Below are 20,949 nucleotides of genomic sequence, written 5' to 3'. Positions count from 1 at the left end.
GAGTATTTAATCATACCCTAACGTTTACCATGAAAATTTTGGTCACAGTTTAATAATTAATTTTTTCAGCGTATTAAAAGCTAACAAATCAGAAAGTAGATGACTGTTGCTAGCTCTTAAAAAAAATAATTCTTCTCCCTTTATAATGGTGTAAAGTCCTCAACTGGGAAAAAGCGGATTTTCATGGTGAACTGCCCGTTTTCTTCGATAACACTCAAATGAGAGAGAAGTGGGACAAAATTAGCCATATTTTTCCTGTGTAAATATGCATCTATTACTAATTCATTTGAATCTGTTTTCAAGCACATGTGTTAGAATGTTATGAATTCTTGTTAACTTACCTTTTATGTTACTTGTATTTATCCATTATAATTAATAATGAAGTAATTGACCTTTGTTCACCTGTATCCTATGTATTCCTCTGTAAGCTCCGCACTAGGGTAATATAAGCGCCTCCAGTCCTGGAATAAACAAGCAGTACTTGTTCCCCTGCTCATTATTTTGCACCACTTATAATGGCAATGCCTCACCATTCACCATCACAATAGTTCCATTTCCTCAGGTTCATTTGGTATTGTTCTGTCACACATTAACCCTGCTAACTCTCCCATTTCCCTTAAGTTGCTTTTATCCTATTTTCAACCTCAGCTACACACCACTTCTCTGAGCTTAAGCTGTTCCCTAAGTCTTTGAAATTCTCTACTGTACCTGTTTATATTTATAAAATCCCTGAGATACTGGACACAATGACCTTAATTTTACCCATATTACATTCACATTACCTTCTCCAAGAGATTCCTACCATTTTCTTATCCTTACTAAAATCTCTTCAGTCTCTGCCATTATCAGAAATTCCTTTATTCCTCATTCAATACACCTATAAACAGAAGTGGCCAAAGACACCAATCCTTGATGTAAGTTAACTCTGGGGATTTCAAACATGAAATGTTTTCATTAAAAGTGGGGTATTGTAATACTGAACACCAAATTGATTCATTAACATGCCTAATCCCACTAGCCCGAACAACTCTCAAGTGTTGGCAAATGGGGAATTTTAACAACCAGCATTACCAACGCTGCAAGGAAAATCTTGTCATTGAGCTACCATAACAAATGGTTGTTAACACTGACACAGTGTCGCCGACATATTTATTTTGTCAACTGCTTTGTTCAAGGTCAAAATTGATGTGGGAATAGGAGGGTGGGAAATTCAGGTGTTGGGTAAACAAAATTAAAAGAAATTGAAGTCATATTTCATAATAAAACTAAATTGAGAAAACCTGAATACCTGAATTCGCACCTTAATCCCACTAGCCCAACAACCTCAGTACCAATGCACTATTGGGGATTTTAACAGCCAGCGTTATCAAATGCAGGTAAAATCTTGTCACTTGAGCTACCATAACAAATGGTTGGCAATGATGACACACGTCTGTAGACACGCCCACTTTCGTCAATTGTTTATTCAAGGTCAAAATTGATGTGGGGAAAGGAAGGTGGGAATCAACCAGGTGTTCAGAGTTGTATTACAATATTACACAGGTTTTGCAAAAACTTCATATTTAATTACTCCCTGAACACCTAATTCGCCTGATTAACAACATTTAGAGGAGGAGGGATCATTCTATTGCATGCCTTTTGACAACTGCAGAGATGGTAGCTCACCAATCTGCTCTGCATAAAATATCCATTTAGTCATACACTCACCATATCAATCAATGCTTTCTGTGAAAATGTTGGAGAGTATTTGATCAACAGTCAGGTCAGTGCTCTTGGTCTGTTGACCTCCCATGTGGCTCTTCAGAACCTCTCATGTATGCAGGAGAGTGAGGCAGAGTGCAGAGAGACTGGCCCTCCAGGAGAACGATCTAAGTTTTTGGCCCAACCCCTTTTGCAACTGCAGAGATGGCAGCTACCAATCTGCTCTGCATATTAAATATCTACTTAATTATACACTCACCTTATCAATCGATGCTTTCATGGTGATGAGACATGCTGGAAGATTGACTTGATCGCCCGTCAGGTCCGTACTGTCCGGTCCGTCAATCTAGCTAACCAGAACCTTTCATGACGGAGGAGTAATGTGAACCTCCCATGGTGCTATTCATAGCCACTCATGTATGGAGGAAATGAAGCAGTGTGCCGAGCCACTGATCCTCCAGATAAGGTGATTGACAATCGGATTATTATAAGAAGTATCTCAGTTTCCTAAATCTAAACAAAATAGCCTAGCCTACTATTAGGACCTCCTTGGAAACATAACACCAGGAATGCCTATTTATCAAAGACTAAGATACGTGTTAAAAGTACTAAACCTAAGTTCATTGATTATACTATCACTGTTGCCTAAAATTGGAAGACTAAAAGGAATTCCTCTATCTGGTTAGCCTAAGAATCTCCTCACTAAAGAGTACCACCTCAGCTAAATGAAACACCCTAGATGATAGACTTCATCTGCTGCATGGAATAGAGAATAACCCTCCGAACTCCATTACAGTGAATACCACCTCAGCTAAATGAACTTACCCTAGATACTGAGACTTCACTGAGCGCAACACTATGGGGAATCAACGTCTCTTAAGAAAGAAAGTAATCACTGAGACGGACGTCCAAACACCTCAGAACAGATGGCAATTGAATAATTTGTAGAAATGAAGATGAAATGGACAGACTCCGAATGAAAGGAAGATGAAGTGGACATACTTGTCTTTACTGTGCTTACCCGAGAGAAATACAGAGCTTAAGATGACATTTTAGTCAAACAGACATTAAGCAAACGAAATCACCTCCCTCCAAAAGTATCTAATTGCATTCTTTGACAGCGGACAACAAGGACCAGATCAAGACAAGAAGTGTATGCAAGCGGACAGAGTTTCCCAACCTTTAGTGTCATAAAACCTCAAAAAAAAAGACTGAATTGACTAAATCAGGAGGTCTGGAGCTCTTGCTTGAGGGCAGTGAAGACATAACATACTCAAGCATGCGTCTGTAATCGTTACTGCTGGCAAGAGGACATTTTAAGTCCGCCAGAATCTTTTGCACCTCTGATAAGAATCCTGTTCCCAATGTCCGAACAGGTCTAAGACTGACAAAGGAGGAGGAACTGAATGAAGCCCGGACAACGATGAACCTGGCGGACCACCTAATCAGAATGCTGAACCCACACCTAATCGGGTACCCGAGCTAAATCCCATAGTTGAACCTGCTCTGGGAACAGAAGGTGGAACCGAGAAACCCAGAGCCGATTCCCCATTATTACCAAGGGGAAGACCAAGGACTGAAGACAAACCCACTTACTAAACCCTGAAGGAGGATGACAAAAAAACCGCTTGCAGAGGGATGGAAGAAGATGAAGAAGAAGGAGGGAGAATGAAAGACATACCAGCTACACTTCCAGAGTTACCCACCCCTCAGAAAATGCAGGCAAAACCAAAATCTCTGGAGCGAGACTGCTCAAAGAATCCTATTAAGAAGCCCTACCAAAACTGTGGAGTGCAAACTTCCTAACTGAAGCGACAGGCAAACCCTGTGAAATACCTGACATTACTCGGAACAGCCGAATGAAGCAGAAGCAAGGGGTTGTACATACCCCAAGGATGGATATGAGACGCAACTTAGCCAAATTCTGCCTAAACTGTTTTCACCTGTCAAGACAGGAACAACTGCAGAAGACTGTACTGAGGAAGGAAAGGCTGGAGACAGAGGAATAGCAGGCACATAGGACACAAGAATCCACCTTACTAGATGGATGCCCAGATAGAGAACACAGAAGGGGAAAACAGTAGGCGATTCAGAAACAGTTGGAAGTGAGTTAGGAGCAAAAGAAGGAGGATTCTGCACCACCGTAACTGAAACATTGACTTGTGACTGAGCCAGACCGAAAAAAGAAGCGATGAAGGCAAAAACTCTTGCCAGAGCACAAAAACCACTTGAACCGTGAAACTGGAACCCGTCCAGGAGAACGACTCTGCACCTGAACTAGTACCTTCTGCTCACTACCCAACCCAAACCTATCCTCCTTTATCACACCTAGATCCTGATTAACATTATCAACATTAAATTTATCAATACTACAAGGGGGTGGAGGGGGGAACCCTTCACTGCCTGCTCCGTGCTGGGGGCTGGGCAGACCCTACCCACTCAGAGGCTTGCGGTTCTGCCACTACCCTCAGCACCTGTTAGGGCTGGTTCTGGAACAGGCAGGGAGCTAAAAGGAAGAAGGATTAGACATCCTAACACTACTACTATCCCTATCTGAGAAATGTTGAAGAAGACTAGCTATTAAATTTTCCATACTACTTGCAATCCTATCCTCTATCTGTATGACTACCTCTGAACTCGCTAAATCCATCAACTGATCTGTAGCATAAGCCTGAGACACCTGAGGCAATGAGAATCTGACTAACATCTGCTGCCCTTACAAACCAAAGACTTGCGATGACGAATGTAATCCTCCATCTCTTGTGCCTTCCAATAGGGACATTCATCGCAGTGAGTCTGGACATCACACTTAACCTTCCTACATACCTGACAGAATGTCTATCGTGTCTCAAGGTACTCATCCATCTCTGGCAGGAAGAAGCGATGAGCTCCAGCACCCACAGTCGTAGGGGCAGTCGAGGTCGACGTCGAAGCTGAAGGCGCGGTAGTAGAAGGTGAAAGAGTCCATGATGACCAATCGAGACCGAGAACCAGGGAGTCCAATTCTAAAAGACATTCCACGTCGAAAATATCCAGAAAAACCAGGGCAAGAAACCGGTATATACAATCCAGGTCTTCACCAGAGGTCCAAAATACAAAGAGAAGTCGGGCAATAGGATTAAAACCTCGCACTGCAGAAGGAAACAACCTTCCAGCAGCGTGAACAAAAAGCAATTGACGAAAGTGGGAGTGTCGGTGCACACCTGTGTCAGCGTTGCCAACTGTTTGTTATGGTAGCTCAAGTGACAAGATTTTACCTGCAGCATTGGTAACGCTGGCTGTTAAAATTCCCAATAGTGCATTGGTAATTGAGTTGTTCAGGCTAGTGGGATTAAGGGCGAATTCAGGTGTTCAGGGAGTGTATTGCAATATTTCCGTTTTGCCACAGGCTGTTATTCCTGCAGTACTTTTTCTCTTTATACTGTACATTGCTTCAGCCAGCCTAACCAACTTCTCTGGCATTTTCCACTTTCTAAGACACCGAAACAGTACCGCCCTTCACATTCTATAAAATGAGAGTATAGCTTCCATTTACCACCAGCCTTTCTTCCTTTTAACTGTCTTCCTATAAAACATGCATCACTGTACCTCTTCATAATTCGCTCATAATTTATCAATAAGTATGCCTTCTTAATGCTCTCTAATTTGAATCCTCTTAATTACTCCATAACAAGCCCCTTCTGTTTTAACACATTTACCAACAGACTCCCTTCTCTGGTATTTAGCATTATCTCTACCCAGATTGCTCTTTTTACCAAGTACCTTTAACATTTTAATTTACTCCTCTGATGGACCATGAGTTTTGCCATTTTCATTTTACTTATTAAAGACTTCTTTACTTATCCTATTAAACTGTATCCACCACCGCCCACACAACACCCCCTCCCCCCAAAACTTCCTCTTTCATATTCTGCGTTTAGAAAGTGTTGATAATAATCTAAATAGCATCATTTTATGGCAACATCCATACTAAAGTATTTCCTTCTCTATCTTTGAAGACACCTGAATGGCTCAGGTATTGTCTTTACTTTTTCCTTGGGGCTTGTGGTAGTTACTTATATTAAAGTAATGTAATTCACTTCTAAAGGCCTGATGTCACACCTTCAGAAGTACATTTTCTTTGGCACTGTCTCAAAATTTTTATCTTCTTAACATCTCACCAATGTCATTTAATATAATGGCGAAAAAGTTAAAATTCCTTTCAGTCTGTTCAATGCAGCTGACAGAAATGATTATACTACTATTTAAACTATCATCTCGAATAATCTAATAGTCCATTCTTTATACATGAATAACAAATCCTGCGTGAACTGTCGGCAAAGACTGTCTTCTACGTGTTATAGAACAGTGTTTAAGTCTTTTTAATACCCAGTTTCAACTGATTAATGCGAACAAATATCACAATGATAATTTGTATTTAAGCTAGATATATACATCTTTGTGTTTTAAGTGGGTCACGTTCGGAGAAAGTTGCTTTGGTCATGGAAGCTTGACAGCAACGAGTCGAAGGGGGTGGGGGACCAACCCACCCACTCACGCTGTATAGAGCGCCACTTCTCCTTGGGACGTAGAGATTTAAGGTGAGATCTGAGGTGAGATTTGGATAAAGGACCTCTGCTTTGTATATCAGGAAAACTGCACATTATGGAAACAAATATGGTACAGCAAGCTTTTAACTAGAAAGTATTTGCTAAACTTATATCTGTGGTGTAAACTGCTTCCAACACACTTCTTGATCCGCAGATATTCCGTACATTTATTGAACAGAGCTCAAACTATACAGAACACTTAAATTCCACTTCTCATATTGTCCAGGTACAGGATCTTTTTTACTTTCATATATAATTACAATACATCGACAGAAATGTCGAATAAGCTAATTTAGGATGGTAAAATACCTACTTATAAAAACCTGGATGTCCTTTTTGCAATAAGTAATCTACAAATCTTTTAATGTAACAATAAAATCGCAATATTTGCAAACATATACATGGTTAGCAAAGCAAAACATCCTTAAGAGCAATGTTGAAAACTATAAATCAACTCAAGTTTAATGACTGTAGCAGTAATAAACTCTTCCTATGACTAGGAGCAGGAAAATCAATACCTATTCTTGTTAGCATAACGCTGTGTCTAAACATTTTTGTATATGCATAAATCTAACTCGAGCTTACAGTAACAACACTGTAGAAAACAACATTAAAATGCCTTTTCATTGATAAATGCAGCAACTCAAATGCATTGTTTCCTTTAAAACATGAAATGCAATATCAGTACTTAATTAGCCATCTGATGAAAACCTCTTAAACAGACATCTAACTTTCTGTTTGTTTCATTTACCTAGACTGACCTGAACATATTGAGTTCATAAAAACATGTTTCAACGACATAATTGAAATTCTGATTGCACATGGCGAACTATCGTTTACTGTATATTTCATCACCTACAGTATATGATATAATTCCACAATAAAACAACTTATTATTAGTAAACTGACAACTGTAGTAAGATCAAGTTATGTCTATTCAACACTTAAATGTCACAGTTAATCAACTATCATGTCATAAATTTTATATCCCACAACTGAGGCTCAGGTGTTCAAAATACATAACAATACTGCTAAAACTGCTATGGTTCCATATACCATCTATATGCCTACGGTTTCGCAAAACTCTTGCCATTTTCCTTCTCCACCAATACCACAATAATACTCTTTGACCCACTGTCTGTCTCCTAAAGTTGTTCTGGTCTTGCTAAACTCATAACATTGAAAATATTCACCGAGGTTCCTTGCAAAGACCAATATATTCCTTACGGACACACTTTCTATTTGAAATTACCGTGTAAAAACTACCTAGCATTGGTAGGGTAACCTAACCTAAGAACGGAATAGATTTATGCCTACGCCTTTGCCTATGAACCTAGGCTACCCAAGTCTAATCTAGAATTTCAGTGGAAAGTTACTTAAATATGCCCAATCTCAGTAAGACACATGAACAACAGTTTCTGTTTTTCGCTATGAACACAATTTAACACTGAAGGGGTGGGATTCGGTATCCTATAAAAGTTCTGTTAATCACTGCTACACTGTTGTATTTACAACACCTATTTGCGGCTACGTTAACATACCGCCTTGGAATGCGTATCTACGAATTACCAACGTACCTGGACGAGACTTACATCCGGTATAATGAAGTAGAATTATCAGTTCCACGATAAAACAGCAGGGTTAATGACGGGAAGAAAAAGACAAGCTGGTCCAATCACGTGACACGGGTTCCAGCAATGTCAAGAGCGGTATACATTCGTCGTCGCCTGACTCTGACGTCTGACTACAATATTTTGTGGGCGAACGCTTAGTTGGAGAAACATGAGTGTTAAGAATTGTTTGGTTTTCTTTTTTGCCCCAGTTAGTTACAGAGAACGTAATCATTTAAGACAAACTAACCTGTAGGAAAATATACAAAAACATCAATACTGACGTATTGTTTCACTCGACATATGTAATCTTTGAAGTATAGTGCTTTAGAAAACGTCATTGCTGAATATGACACAATTTATTCTATATTAGCTGGAGTATAAAACACTTCGTTCAACTTTTCAATTTATTTACAAACATGAAATATCAACAGCATACAGAAAATACAAGATATATGAAAATTTAATATTACAATTTATACATAAACATTATGTAACAACTTAAGCTACTATCGTCAAAATTCTCAGACTAATAAACTTAAGAGATCAATAACATATAAATAAAAGATAGAAATTGAAAAAAAAATAATCCACATTATAGCGTACTTTGTACATAAAAAAAGAATATGTAAAAACGTAAAACTACTATGTAACAACTTAAGACTACCAGGTTTAACTTCTTAATTCATTAACAAGCCTTAAATATAAACAACATACAAAAATAAGATAGAGATCCATAAAAATATCAGCATAATATTCTGTACATAGGCAATATGTAATAACTTAGAGTATCATCGTGAAATTTCTCAGTTTAATAAAAAAACTTGAAAATTAATATTAACAAGCATGAAAAAATAAGAGAGGTCCACAAACAATTAAACAGAAATTTCAATATTATATAAATGCAAAAACCTAACAGTATTGACTACAACTACTGAAAATCCTTAAAGTTAGCCTCCATAAACAGGTTATGTAAAATATATGACATAATACTAATAAATATATATATGTATATATATATATATATATATATATATATATATATATATATATATATATATATATATATATATATATATATATATATATATATACATATATATATATATATATATATATATATATATATATATATATATATATATATATATATATATATATATAGTATATAAAAACAAGAAAAAACAAGGCGAACGTAACAAATATCTTATAAAAACCGGCAACCAGTCGGACATTTCAACATATCATCCGGAGGCGTGAATTTATAACAACAGTCATGTAATCGAACTGCTTCTGACAGGACAGTTAATGCCTGGAGGGCTGGCATTTGAAGGCGATTCCTGGTATCAGTCTCTATAAGATTTAATTTCGAAAATAATCTTTCAGCAGGGGTATTGGAGGTGGGGAGTGCTAAAACCTGCAAAGCAAATGTAGATAAATTATTAAACTGACAGACACCTTCATTATCCGTTACTTTCCCAAGCTTATCATACAAATTGATAATGTCAAGATCGTCTTTTTTCAACTCTGATATATATGGTGATGTATCTATGTTCCGCCATTCATTATCCAGAGCTTGCATATCTCCAGAGTACAGGCGAGGCACAAGCTTAACAAAATCAGATAGAGAAGGCATAAGCTTTCTACTTTTGCTGTCAAACAGCTTCTCTTTATCCAAGAAGGACGCCATACGCCAGAAGAGCGAGTTAAGATCAAACCTTTTCTGTAATTCCTGGCACATAGTAATTATAAAATCCCGGCAACGTAACTGTACAAATTCAACCATACCTGGTTTTTTGGCGTATTCCTCAGTCTGTAGAAGCGCGTGGATAGCTGACCCTAAATATATCTGGTTTAGAGGTTTGTGATTGGCACTTAATTTTGGATCAAAAGCCATCAAATCAGCCTTGACTATTACCTCTCTGCGACAGAAGTACCCTAGAAGATTTCTGAAAAGCTGAATTATGTTTTCATGCAACAAATGAACAGATGGACCTTCCATTTGAAACATTAGGCTGAGCTTCGTAAGAGTTGGCAGGATAAAATTAGGAAAGTTGAAATATAAGAAAACTGCTGGGTCTTTTATGTCTTTAACAATGTACTCAACAGACTTGAGCCTCTCCTCTTCTTTTTGGCCAATAAAATAAAATTTCAATGCTTTCCACTGTTCAATGATTCTGTGAACAGTTTGATGAAGCGAAAGCCACCTGGTTTGACAAGCATGCAGAATTTTGTGGGGTTTCATTTCTAAAAACTTTTGAGCCTCAGTAAATTGATGTTTCCTCTTAGCGCTATGAGAAAAATATGTATACCCATTCCTGGGAAGGTCCTCGCAGTGCCTGGGCAGAGTTTTTGCAGCTTAAGAGGCACACAAGTGGATGCTGTGGCAAATACACCTGAAAATTGTCATACCGTAACCTGCTAGTTAGAGAATTATGGTCACCCATGACATTAGATGCCCCATCAGCTGGCAATCCAACAAAGTTGCTTAAGGGAATCCGATAAAAAGATAACGTATTGATAAGTAATTTATGTAAATGGTCCCCCGTTGATCCAGCACATTGTGTCATTATCATATAAATTAAGCAATTCTAGCGTTCCGGTTTTTAACATACTGGCTTCAAAATCATAATATTTAACAATAACAGTCAAACATTTGGTGGTACTGACATCAATGGACTCGTCTATTACAACTGAAAATTTGTGAGTCTTCAACTTACCAACTAATTCATTAGTGACACATTTACCTAGGGCTTTGGTTATCTCTGTGCATTTGGTCTTTTTCAAGCATGAACCCCGAGCAATGACCGAATCTGGAAATATTACCTTGCACAATTCCACCAGGTGGTCAGCAATGGTGAATGGCAAATTGCGTTCAGCAATAAAATATACCATTAATATTGTAGCTAATGCTACTCCTTTATTAATATGGAGATTCTCTGGTTGGTCGTCACGATGATCTCTAAGTTCCTCCCGATTCTGCAACCAGTGCTCTTCGTTGGTGATGTGAGCCTTTCGGGTCTGTTGATATAGCAGAAAAAGAAAGAAAGAAAATCGCATTTCATATATGATAAAGAAGGATGGCATTCATTGGAGCTCCAAATATTATTATGTATACATGTTTTAATATATACCGTATGTAACACATACACGTAATAAAATGTATATATATTTATGCATGTGCTGTAGCTTACTTGTATGGTATGCATATGTATTCTATATAATGCACAGTACTTTTCTACTTCTCACTTGACAGCCATTATAAAATAACCAGGACGAACTCACCTTATGCCGTTTGATGGTAGATAGCTCAGCATTAAACTGTTTGTTGCATATATTGCAGAGTGCTTTCTCAGGATCTCCTTCAACACGGGACAACCATGGGCTGAAATCCTCATTAGCTAACCAGTCATCCCTCATCTTTCTTTTGGGAGGCATAACCTACAAGTTATACCACCTACAGTAGCCTATCATTACAGATGCCAGTGATAAGCCTATTATGTCACAGTATACACTAAGGTTAACATATAAGTTGAAAAGAATAAAATCTCTAGTTGTAATTACTCTAACATCAATAGGCAATTGAGATATTTCGATAATCTTACCAAGGGGTACATTACATGAAATTTAATCAAACTTATAACTTGCATTATACACCAACCACACTTCCTGCAGTTCAGACGGTGATATGATGAGCCAAGAAGAAAACATTTGCAAATCACAGGACGATTCTCGAACAAGACGAAGGCAGGGACCAGGGAGCAAAGCAGTGTGTTAAAATTTTCCGCCGTCTTCTCAAGTTGACTGTCATCCAGAGTGGATAGTCGACTTCAAAAATATCTATACATTTTGGCACTTTTTTTTTACGACTGGAGATATAAATAAACTCATTTTGCACACATATATTTTTATCAATTATATTTTATACATAAGATACCGTGAATGTGTAGATTTAGACAATCATATTATATGCTTCCTTATACAAAACTGACGTCATATAAACTTTAAGGATTAAATAAACAACCATATTTAGTATAGATTTTATTAATTCAGGCATTTTCTTTTGTTGACAAAGCTTATATACAAAAATATAAAGTATTATTGTACTGCGTGGTTTTTCACAATGATGGATGTGGTCGTAGTCAGTGTGGCCACGGAGGGCTGCCAGATACCGCTATTTGACTACGTTAGCAGACGAAGAACTACACAATGACATCACAAAATTGAACGCTAGTGCCGATCATTTCTAATATTATTTATTTATTAATTTTTTGTAGATTTTAGAGATGGTTTCGAAAGACCTGATGGTATAATTATCTCCAGAAATACCCTAGTTGGAATTTGTCATTTTTAGGTTTTAGTTTTAACAAAATGTATGGTTCCATAGAACGAGACTGCAACTGAAAATTCGTTCGTTGCAAATTGTTGCTTATCAACACAATGTAAAAAATTTTTATATAAACGTTGGATTGAATAAAAAAAATATTCCGCAAAAAACTACGTTAGATTTTTCTTACCACTTAGGAGTCTTCGACGATTTTTCTTGTCAAAAGTTGGAGAAACAGACGAAATTCTGGGGGGGGGGGGCGGTGTGAACGAAACTAAAAGGAAAGCATAAAAAAATTCTGAAACCGCCATTTCAAAGCAGGACTAGAATTATACCTATAAAATGTTCTGTTTCCGCCTTATTATATAAGAAATTTATATTCAAAACCTGAGTATAATAGATATCTATACTGTTTAATGGTCTAATGACATTTTCTTATATAATTTTATGGTTGTTATCCTTTAGACAGTTAGAGGACAACGCCGTTATGGACAGCTATATTTGGGTTATAGTAACTATCAGACAAATAAAAAGTAGTAACTGACAACTACATTTGTTCGTACAAGAAATTTAACTTTCGATTGTACGTAAGACATGTTAAATTTTATCAAAGTGATATAACACATGGATAAGAAATAATTTCCTTTCTAAGACATGTTAAATTTTGTCAGTGATAGAACATATAGATTAGAAGTTAATTTCATATTTTCTTTGATTCTAAAGGTTATTAAATTTATATCGCAAATATTGCTGAAATAAATAAAAATGAGAACATTAACTAGTAACTATTATAATTCGGGCTTTTGCATAGGCATCTATTGGTAAGCTTTGAAATCCTGGAATACAAAAATATTTTTTTATTAATACAGTAAACGAAATATAATAAGAATTTTTTTTATTATGAGTTATCCTTTAGCAGTAAAATGCACAGTAACAGCTCATTTCACTCATAAGTGAGAAATCTTAAAAGGTATTTTACCATGAACGTTTGGTAAAAGAAATAAGCAGGCGAACTGTAAAAGTTGACTTTGGACTAAAAAGTAAAACACTACGTAATTTTAAAAAACAACTAAACAGACAATGGAGAAGCCTTAAGTTATATCACAATAATCATTCATTGAAAAATTGATTTTACTGAAAAAATATTACATATTTTGAGGAACTTTTGTCTTGTAAACAAGATGCAGACATCGCTCAAAATGGGAAACGGAACTAAAATGTAAACACAGAACCATCAAAACAGTCACATAGAGAATAAGTAAACTTGGATTAAGTGGGCATGAAATATTTAGTATATCAACTCCACAAGCACAAATAAGAGTCAAACTAGATAACTTAAAAGCTTTACCTATAACATCGATAAACATAGTTACTGACAACTTAAAAAATACTTAACCTATGGTATACGATTTTAAGAGTAAAATGTGTGAAATTTCCCTGTGTTCAATATACCACATCATAACCAGGCAATCAACAGTGATTCATTAGCTAAAAAAAACAAAAGAATATATATATAAAGTGATGATCAGAACTTTTCGAAACTGATAAACTTGAATGCTTTCGATATTGGATAATTTACACCGAAAATCATTCATCCTTAGATATATTAAAGCTAAAATATAATAAAGCGGTAATATTACACTATAAAATTCATATCTATAAGTATCTCTAAACTTTTCCATCATATCTCATTTCTAGTTCCTGTGTTGACGGGTCGATATCTTTATCGATTCTTAGGACTGTATTTCCCTACTAAAAACTGGTTCTTCGTAAAATAAGTCTGCTCTGTCTTGTCAGCTGGTCATTTCCATAAAAAGCTGTTGCCTTGTCATGGTCATTTTTAAAACAAATGTTTTCGAAAAAAATGTTTTCATCATTAAACAATAATTATGTAAAATAGGGCTACATATTAGTAACGGTATTGCCGATGATGCCTACTTATTTTTGAAAACTGAGTAATCGCTAAACATTTCTGCTGGAACTGTTTTGGTTACGAAAACAAAGCAGGTGAATTACTGAAAAAGAAAACGAAATCAGTAAGACAATAAACTCATTAAACAAAACATTGAACTGAAACAAGGTAGTGTTATAATGCATACATAATTAGCAAAATTAAGCAACATTGGGAGACTATCAAGATATATCAAAACATCTGTTGAGGTGGGGGTAGGGGTGGAAGTGGAAGGGGGGTTAGCACCTTCACCCCAAAAGACGAACTGAGAAAAGGTCTGTTATTATGATAAAAGAGACAACAACTTTTGTTGATATATTCAAATACCAAAAATGGAGAAATAGAAGTTTTTTTTTTTACCGCAAGTTACTCTGTTATGAAAACTAATACGTGCCCCCTATATAATGAACCACCTGCCATGTAATAAGACAGAGAGCGGTAGGAGGAATCCAATATGACATTAAGAGACGTAAGAAAGCAACGGGGAGAGAGAGAGAGAGAGAGAGAGAGAGAGAGAGAGAGAGAGAGAGAGAGAGAGAGAGAGAGAACATTTTACATGCATTGTATTGACAAACACGCAGATGAACGCACATACAGATGACAAACAGGAGATAATAGTAAAATGCAAGCAGAGAGAGAGAGAGAGAGAGAGAAGCTTTTAAATCCGTCCAGTCCCTCGGGAATCAGTCGGGAAGGAGCTCTATATAGGTCTGTTTACTGCTATCCGTCAGTACCATCCTAAAACTACCACAATTATTCAGAAAGACAAGACGGTAAATGCTGTCACTTTGTTGTTTAATAAGTTGAAATAAAATATATATCATTTACCCTACAACCCTAAACAAAGAACCTAAAATTTAGCTCAACCATTTAGCAAAGAAGACTATTCCGTTTTAAGTTAATCTGTCCCGGTAATACAGATTTGACTACGTTTTACAGATTTTACAGGCAACAACGAGATAAGCAGTGCAAACAGCCACACATCATAACGGGAGGAGTTTTGCTAATGAAGACGAAAAGGACTGGATACTGGAGCGTCCACAAACATCCTAGCAATAAGGGCGAGAACCACACTTTTCCCGAGCGTCAGAAATAATCTGCGTGTGGTTTCCCAACCCACGGTTCCAACCATTGCTTGTTATCGCCTAAAGATAAACACTGTCCATTATGTAATGATGACTGTAGACGAGAAGAAATAACTTAATAAACCTCACTAACTTAAGGAAGGTTATCCAGAGATTACTTTTCTTTTACAATTTTTAATTAAAAATGAAAAGAGCTAACATTTTCCTCTGGTTGGAAGTAGATCAAAGTTAACCTGAATGGGGAGGGGGCCCACAGCCCGTATGCCCAGGTTTTATTTTTATTAATCTTAAGACCGATTACCTTATCAGAAATGAGAAATTATCTGACAGTGTTAGTTCTATTGCATTAGACCTCCTCGTGGAGGCAATCAATGGATTTTCTAATTTCTCTTTTTTTTTTTTTGAAAAGAGGAAGAGAGGACAGTTGCGGTAGATCATCAATTAGCTTTATTTACCGCGTTTGTTTATGATTTTTTTTTATTAATACAGGGCAAAAGCGATCGACAAAGTATTTACCCTTAAAATTCCATATATTTCATCTTAGAATATATCATCTTAGTGATATATATATATATATATATATATATATATATATATATATATATATATATATATATATATATATATATATATATACATATATATATTATATATATGTATATATGTATATGTGTGTATATATATAGACTTATATTACATCAGTCTTATGGAGATGTTAATATCGAATACTCCAGAGACAAATTGATCTATCCTTGGCGACGTTGCTGGAAAGTTTCTTTCACTGTAAACATATAGTTCACATTAAAGCTTTCATAGTGCTAGAAATAATTAGAAAGTGAGGTAGATGAGAATTTTAAAACATTTTTATCTCTCTGTTGTATAACTACGTCTATTAAGTTCTTCGTCTTAAGAAAAATTGAAGATGCGTCCTTAACTAGCTATTTTTTTTTACACCTTGGCATACTTGGGTAAGAAAAATGATCACGAGCGAAGACCATGCACTCGTCGATTTTTTTTAAACCACCTACATCCTGTCAAAATTATTTTATATGGTTTGTGACACAGTACAGTAGGTGACCATAGAAAAATTGTTCTTTGACTATGTCGTCCAGAACCGAGCATGTCATAGGAACATTATATCTTGCATTTACTCTCGTCTTCTTCTTCTTCTTCTTCTTCTTCTTTATTATTTATTATTTTGGCAGCGCATCTTGTACCGTATATCATAGCATGGCACTCACAATTCTGTAATTACCGTAGTTCTGCAGGTATGGGAAGTATAACATCCCCGAGCGCCGAGAGAACTTTGTGTATAAACCTGGCATGAAGTGAGTTTTATACTCTTTGTTGCTGAGTTTAGAGTTTACGGAGTCGTAAGTCATGTCTGACGAGAACTAAGAGAGTCGCTTTATCACGAGATTATCTTCAGCAAGGGTTTACTGTTATCGCCCTTTCCTGTTCCTCAGAATGAGTAACAAAAGTAACAGTTTGCCATAGGAAACTCGTCGCTGTCTTGGTTGCAGTGGTAAAAATTGCTTCGAAACATCTGTAAATAATTATTTTCTACCTGTCTTTTTAAATATATCTATCACTATGAAAGCTTTAATGTGAACTATATGTTTACAGTGAAAGAAACAGTCCAGCAATGTTGCCAAGGACAGGAGATCAATTTGTTTCTGGAGCATTCGGGGATTAACATCTCCGTAAGACTGATATTAACGACATAAACTCTATATATAAACGAAAATGCAGTGAATAGGGTCTTCACTTGATAAAATGAAGTGAGAGAATAAAAACAGACAATCACGGTACAAACTAAAAAATAAAATAAGCTTCATCTTAAGAATGAACATTGAACATTATAAATACTTGAACATGGGGTGAACGAATAATTGATAACAGAAAGGAAATTCTTCCCCAATTAATAGATAGATAAATAAATAAATAAATAAACAAAGATGAACAAAGAGATGAATATGTAAATAAATGGATAGCTAAATATATAAATAGATAAATAAATAACTAAATAAATAAATAAAACAGAGTAAAAACGGCAACTGAATTTTACTACCTTATGGAAAAGTAACACAGGATTGCTAACTGTGTACCAGGGAAGTTTTAGAGTTCTGGATTCATCTTATCTTTATTTATAAACAAAGGCTCTAACATATGAAGTAAAATATATTTACACGAAACAACAGTTAGTGAAAGAATGGTTTAGGTTTAAAAAAAAAAAAAAAAAAAAGCGTTCTCTCATTGCAGAAAAAAAGTGGTTAAGAAACAGAATATCCTGTCATAATATAGACCTCTGTGTTCGAGAATTTAGCCAATTGGAGTCAGACCACACAGCGAACAGGTAAATAAACACCTGATGCAGGTCAACAAGGAAAACATCTCTTTCCTTTACTATTACTCCTGACGTAAATGGATTTTATAAAACCACAAAAAATTATTTGAGGGGAAACTGTTTATGCATCAAAGCTATTTTGGTGATTTGTTTACAGATCTAGGACGAAATTTCTCAATCATAAAAAAATCCTAGAATTCTATTAAGGGCAAAAGCAAAGTACGAATTTCAAGTAAAATGACTCAAGAGAAAATCATATCTCAGCAAAAAAAAAAAAAAAAAAAAAATAAATAAATAAATATAATAAATAAAATCGGATTAATCATATAATATATATATATATATATATATATATATATATATATATATATATATATATATATATATACATAGTATACATATACACGTACATGCATACATACACACATACATACATACAATATACTTTTACTTGTTGTTATTCATACGAAGATATATAATTAAGGAAAAAAGGGAGATTGAATTGAAAAGAACTTTTAAGCACCACTTATTTTTTCCTTGTGACTGATATCCAAGAAATCAAGCAAGCATATTATAAAATAAGAAAATAAAAGAAGCAAAAACTTGGTATTCATGCTCAAAACGCACGCGTTGTGCTTAAACTTCCGTGCAAGTTGCAAAGAAGAACAAGTATGAAGGTTTGCAAAGCCCCGCACATACAAATTTCGGCTTTAAATGTTAGCACTTATGTTTCTCGTTGGTTGTCGATAGGGAGCGTGAGAGCTGCTTCTTTTGATCAAAGCAAGGAGACTTTCATATTATGAACATCATAATTATCAATAAAGAAATGTAACTGATAAATTACGATCCCTAAAATACTAGAGAATGTGCGTTTTTAGTTAGGATGCATTTGTTTTACAGCAACAAGAAACGCGAACTTTATAAATAAAGAAAAAATAACACATTTTCTGAAGAAAAATAAATGATTAAGATAAACACAATAACTTATGCACAAAAAAGAAAATGTATTAGTGAAAGGTACTATCTTATAAAATAATATACAGCATTACAAAATAGTCACGTAAAAACATTACCAGTGGACAGTTAAAAAAGAATAACTGAAATATATAAGGTATATTCTGTATTTAATTAAACATAAAAAATATGTCTCTATTATATTTTATGGTATACCATATTACGCGATGAGAAATGGGAATCAATATTGCATTTTCATACAAGCAATAAGAAAAATTTTTAAGGAGTGTTTTACTAAACTGTCACTCGGACTATCACTTGCCAAAGGCTGATTCGTCTTGTCTTATGTGGCAGACATTGACATCTCCATCGACCGCCGTTATACTTAGTCCTGCAGTGCCACAGAGATCCACTCATAAGATCCTTTCCATTTCCAGCAAAAATTCTATTCTGAAGAGAATATTGCCAACGCCTGTCTAATATACAAGAGGGACGTCGCAAAGCTGAATGAAAAACCCATGACTCTCTATCGGCCCTCTCATTTCAAAATAAGAACTGGAAATTAGCTGGTTACGAGAAAATGTAGATTGATCTACCAGGTTTAGAAAAAAGAGACCAGGCCATAAGCTTTTTTTCCCTCCAGATTTGTGGTCCACCTTTGCGAGGTATTCCTTTATTCTGTAAAGGAATACTTCTCGACCCCTGAAAGATTCTTGTTAGGAATGACAATAGGATTAAAGAAAGCCACAGATTATAAGTAAAGTATACACAATAATCCAAATTGTATTTACTTAATGGAATGTAATTATTATTGGATTTTCTGTTTGCTCACGACTCATGACATATAGCATCAAATTATCCATCTCAGACACACACACACAAACAAAGATAATATATAAATATATATATACACATATACAGTTATTATATATATATATATATATATATATATATATATATATATATATATATATATATATATATAATATATATATATATATATATATATATTTATTGTTTAAATAGATATACGTAACTATCTGATAGCTCATTACGGTATAATAACGCATTTTTTGTTAGGTCACCTGGATGTAGCATCGAATATTTCTTGACTCTCAGTCTTTAGTAATTTACTTTAAATATATCATAATCTATATAAAATTAATTGTTTATTTCTGAAATTAGGTCTTCATAAGCTATAGAGTCAACTTTAAATAATAAAGCGGTTTGAGATATGATGAATATAACAACATTTAAACGACAGTTTATACAATTTGACAAACTGCAAGAAAAAATAAATTCAATTTAAAAATATTCTCAAAAAAGCATAAAAAGAACTTCCATGATGAACCGTCATCACTTTTTTGTGAGGTAATTTTAAGATAAAATCCTCTTTTTAAGAACTCTTGGGAAAAACATATAAAGTCACTAATATTCTTTATCCTGGAGTTTCGTGGATGAACACAAATGGTAATTTTTCTAACAATATTGAGAATAATTAATAAGTCACAAATGCAATCAAGGGAAATCAGAGAACGGTGATGGAATTCTTCAATAACCGACAAAAGGAAATACGAAGGAAATTGAATGTAAGAGACTTCAAGGGATTAATTCAGAAATAGCGCCACAAAAGGAAATGGAGGGAGAGATCAATGTACCAGTTAAATTCGTCGTTTTCAAATTAAAACATTACAGATTATTAATAACTTTATTCATTCCTTATGAAATGCAATTTTTCATCGAGAGCACTGGTTACTATGACAAGGAGATATATACAGTATAAGCCCCAGTTAAATAACGGTGCGTCAGTTACCGATTTAATCAATATGAGGGGAATATAATGACCAAGTCATAGGAATATGAATCACCTTAAAGAGCATATATCAGTTGTTCTATTCCTGAGAGCATGATATATATGTATATATGCTCCGAAATTACTAACGTTTTGGCGTATAAGATATCTACGGTAATAGAGGAGATTAATATATTGACAAGAAGACACCACAGTGGCTGAAGTCAGTGAATAAAGTTTTCGTATTTATTGCATGTAAAAGATGATCATAATTTATCAAAGACTTTACCGTATAAAGATAAAGGTTATATGCAATCATACCTCTATCGATGACTATATATACTATATATATATATATATATATATATATATCTACACACATATATATATAAATATATATATATATATATATATATATATATATATATATATATATATATATATATATATATATATATATATATATATATATATATATATATATATAAATATAACAAACAACCTAGCACGTTTTTACATCGATTTTCGTATTGGTTCTGAACTATTTTGAAATAATACATGATCAATGATTATTAATAGACAATTAACGTTGG

General features: G+C 34.8%; 1 protein-coding gene, 1 long non-coding RNA gene and 1 pseudogene across 3 annotated transcripts in view; all 3 read right to left on the bottom strand.

Annotated features, from left to right (window-relative positions):
- Positions 1–4,669, bottom strand: part of LOC136841293 (integrator complex subunit 13-like) — a 107,999-nt pseudogene extending 103,330 nt beyond the window's left edge.
- Positions 1–8,042, bottom strand: part of LOC136840634 (uncharacterized) — a 198,544-nt gene extending 190,502 nt beyond the window's left edge. For both annotated transcript variants that reach the window (XR_010853680.1, XR_010853681.1), the window contains exon 1: positions 7,868–8,042. This is a non-coding gene — a long non-coding RNA (uncharacterized lncRNA). The remainder of the gene's footprint in view (positions 1–7,867) is intronic.
- A 2,065-nt stretch (positions 8,043–10,107) lies between these two features.
- LOC136840633 (uncharacterized) lies at positions 10,108–12,760 on the bottom strand. The gene is made up of 2 exons (XM_067107338.1): positions 11,186–12,760; positions 10,108–10,921 (listed from the first exon to the last, which is right to left on the bottom strand). The coding sequence occupies exons 1-2, from the start codon at positions 11,336–11,338 to the stop codon at positions 10,430–10,432; spliced, it is 645 nt and encodes a 214-aa protein (XP_066963439.1). The 5' UTR covers positions 11,339–12,760; the 3' UTR covers positions 10,108–10,429.
- Positions 12,761–20,949: the final 8,189 nt, after the last annotated feature.

This window comes from Macrobrachium rosenbergii, chromosome 8, assembly GCF_040412425.1.
Source record: "Macrobrachium rosenbergii isolate ZJJX-2024 chromosome 8, ASM4041242v1, whole genome shotgun sequence".
Lineage (NCBI taxonomy): Eukaryota > Metazoa > Arthropoda > Malacostraca > Decapoda > Palaemonidae > Macrobrachium > Macrobrachium rosenbergii.
The sequence above is the reverse complement of the archived record's forward strand: the minus strand, read 5'-3'. Positions and strand labels throughout refer to the sequence as shown.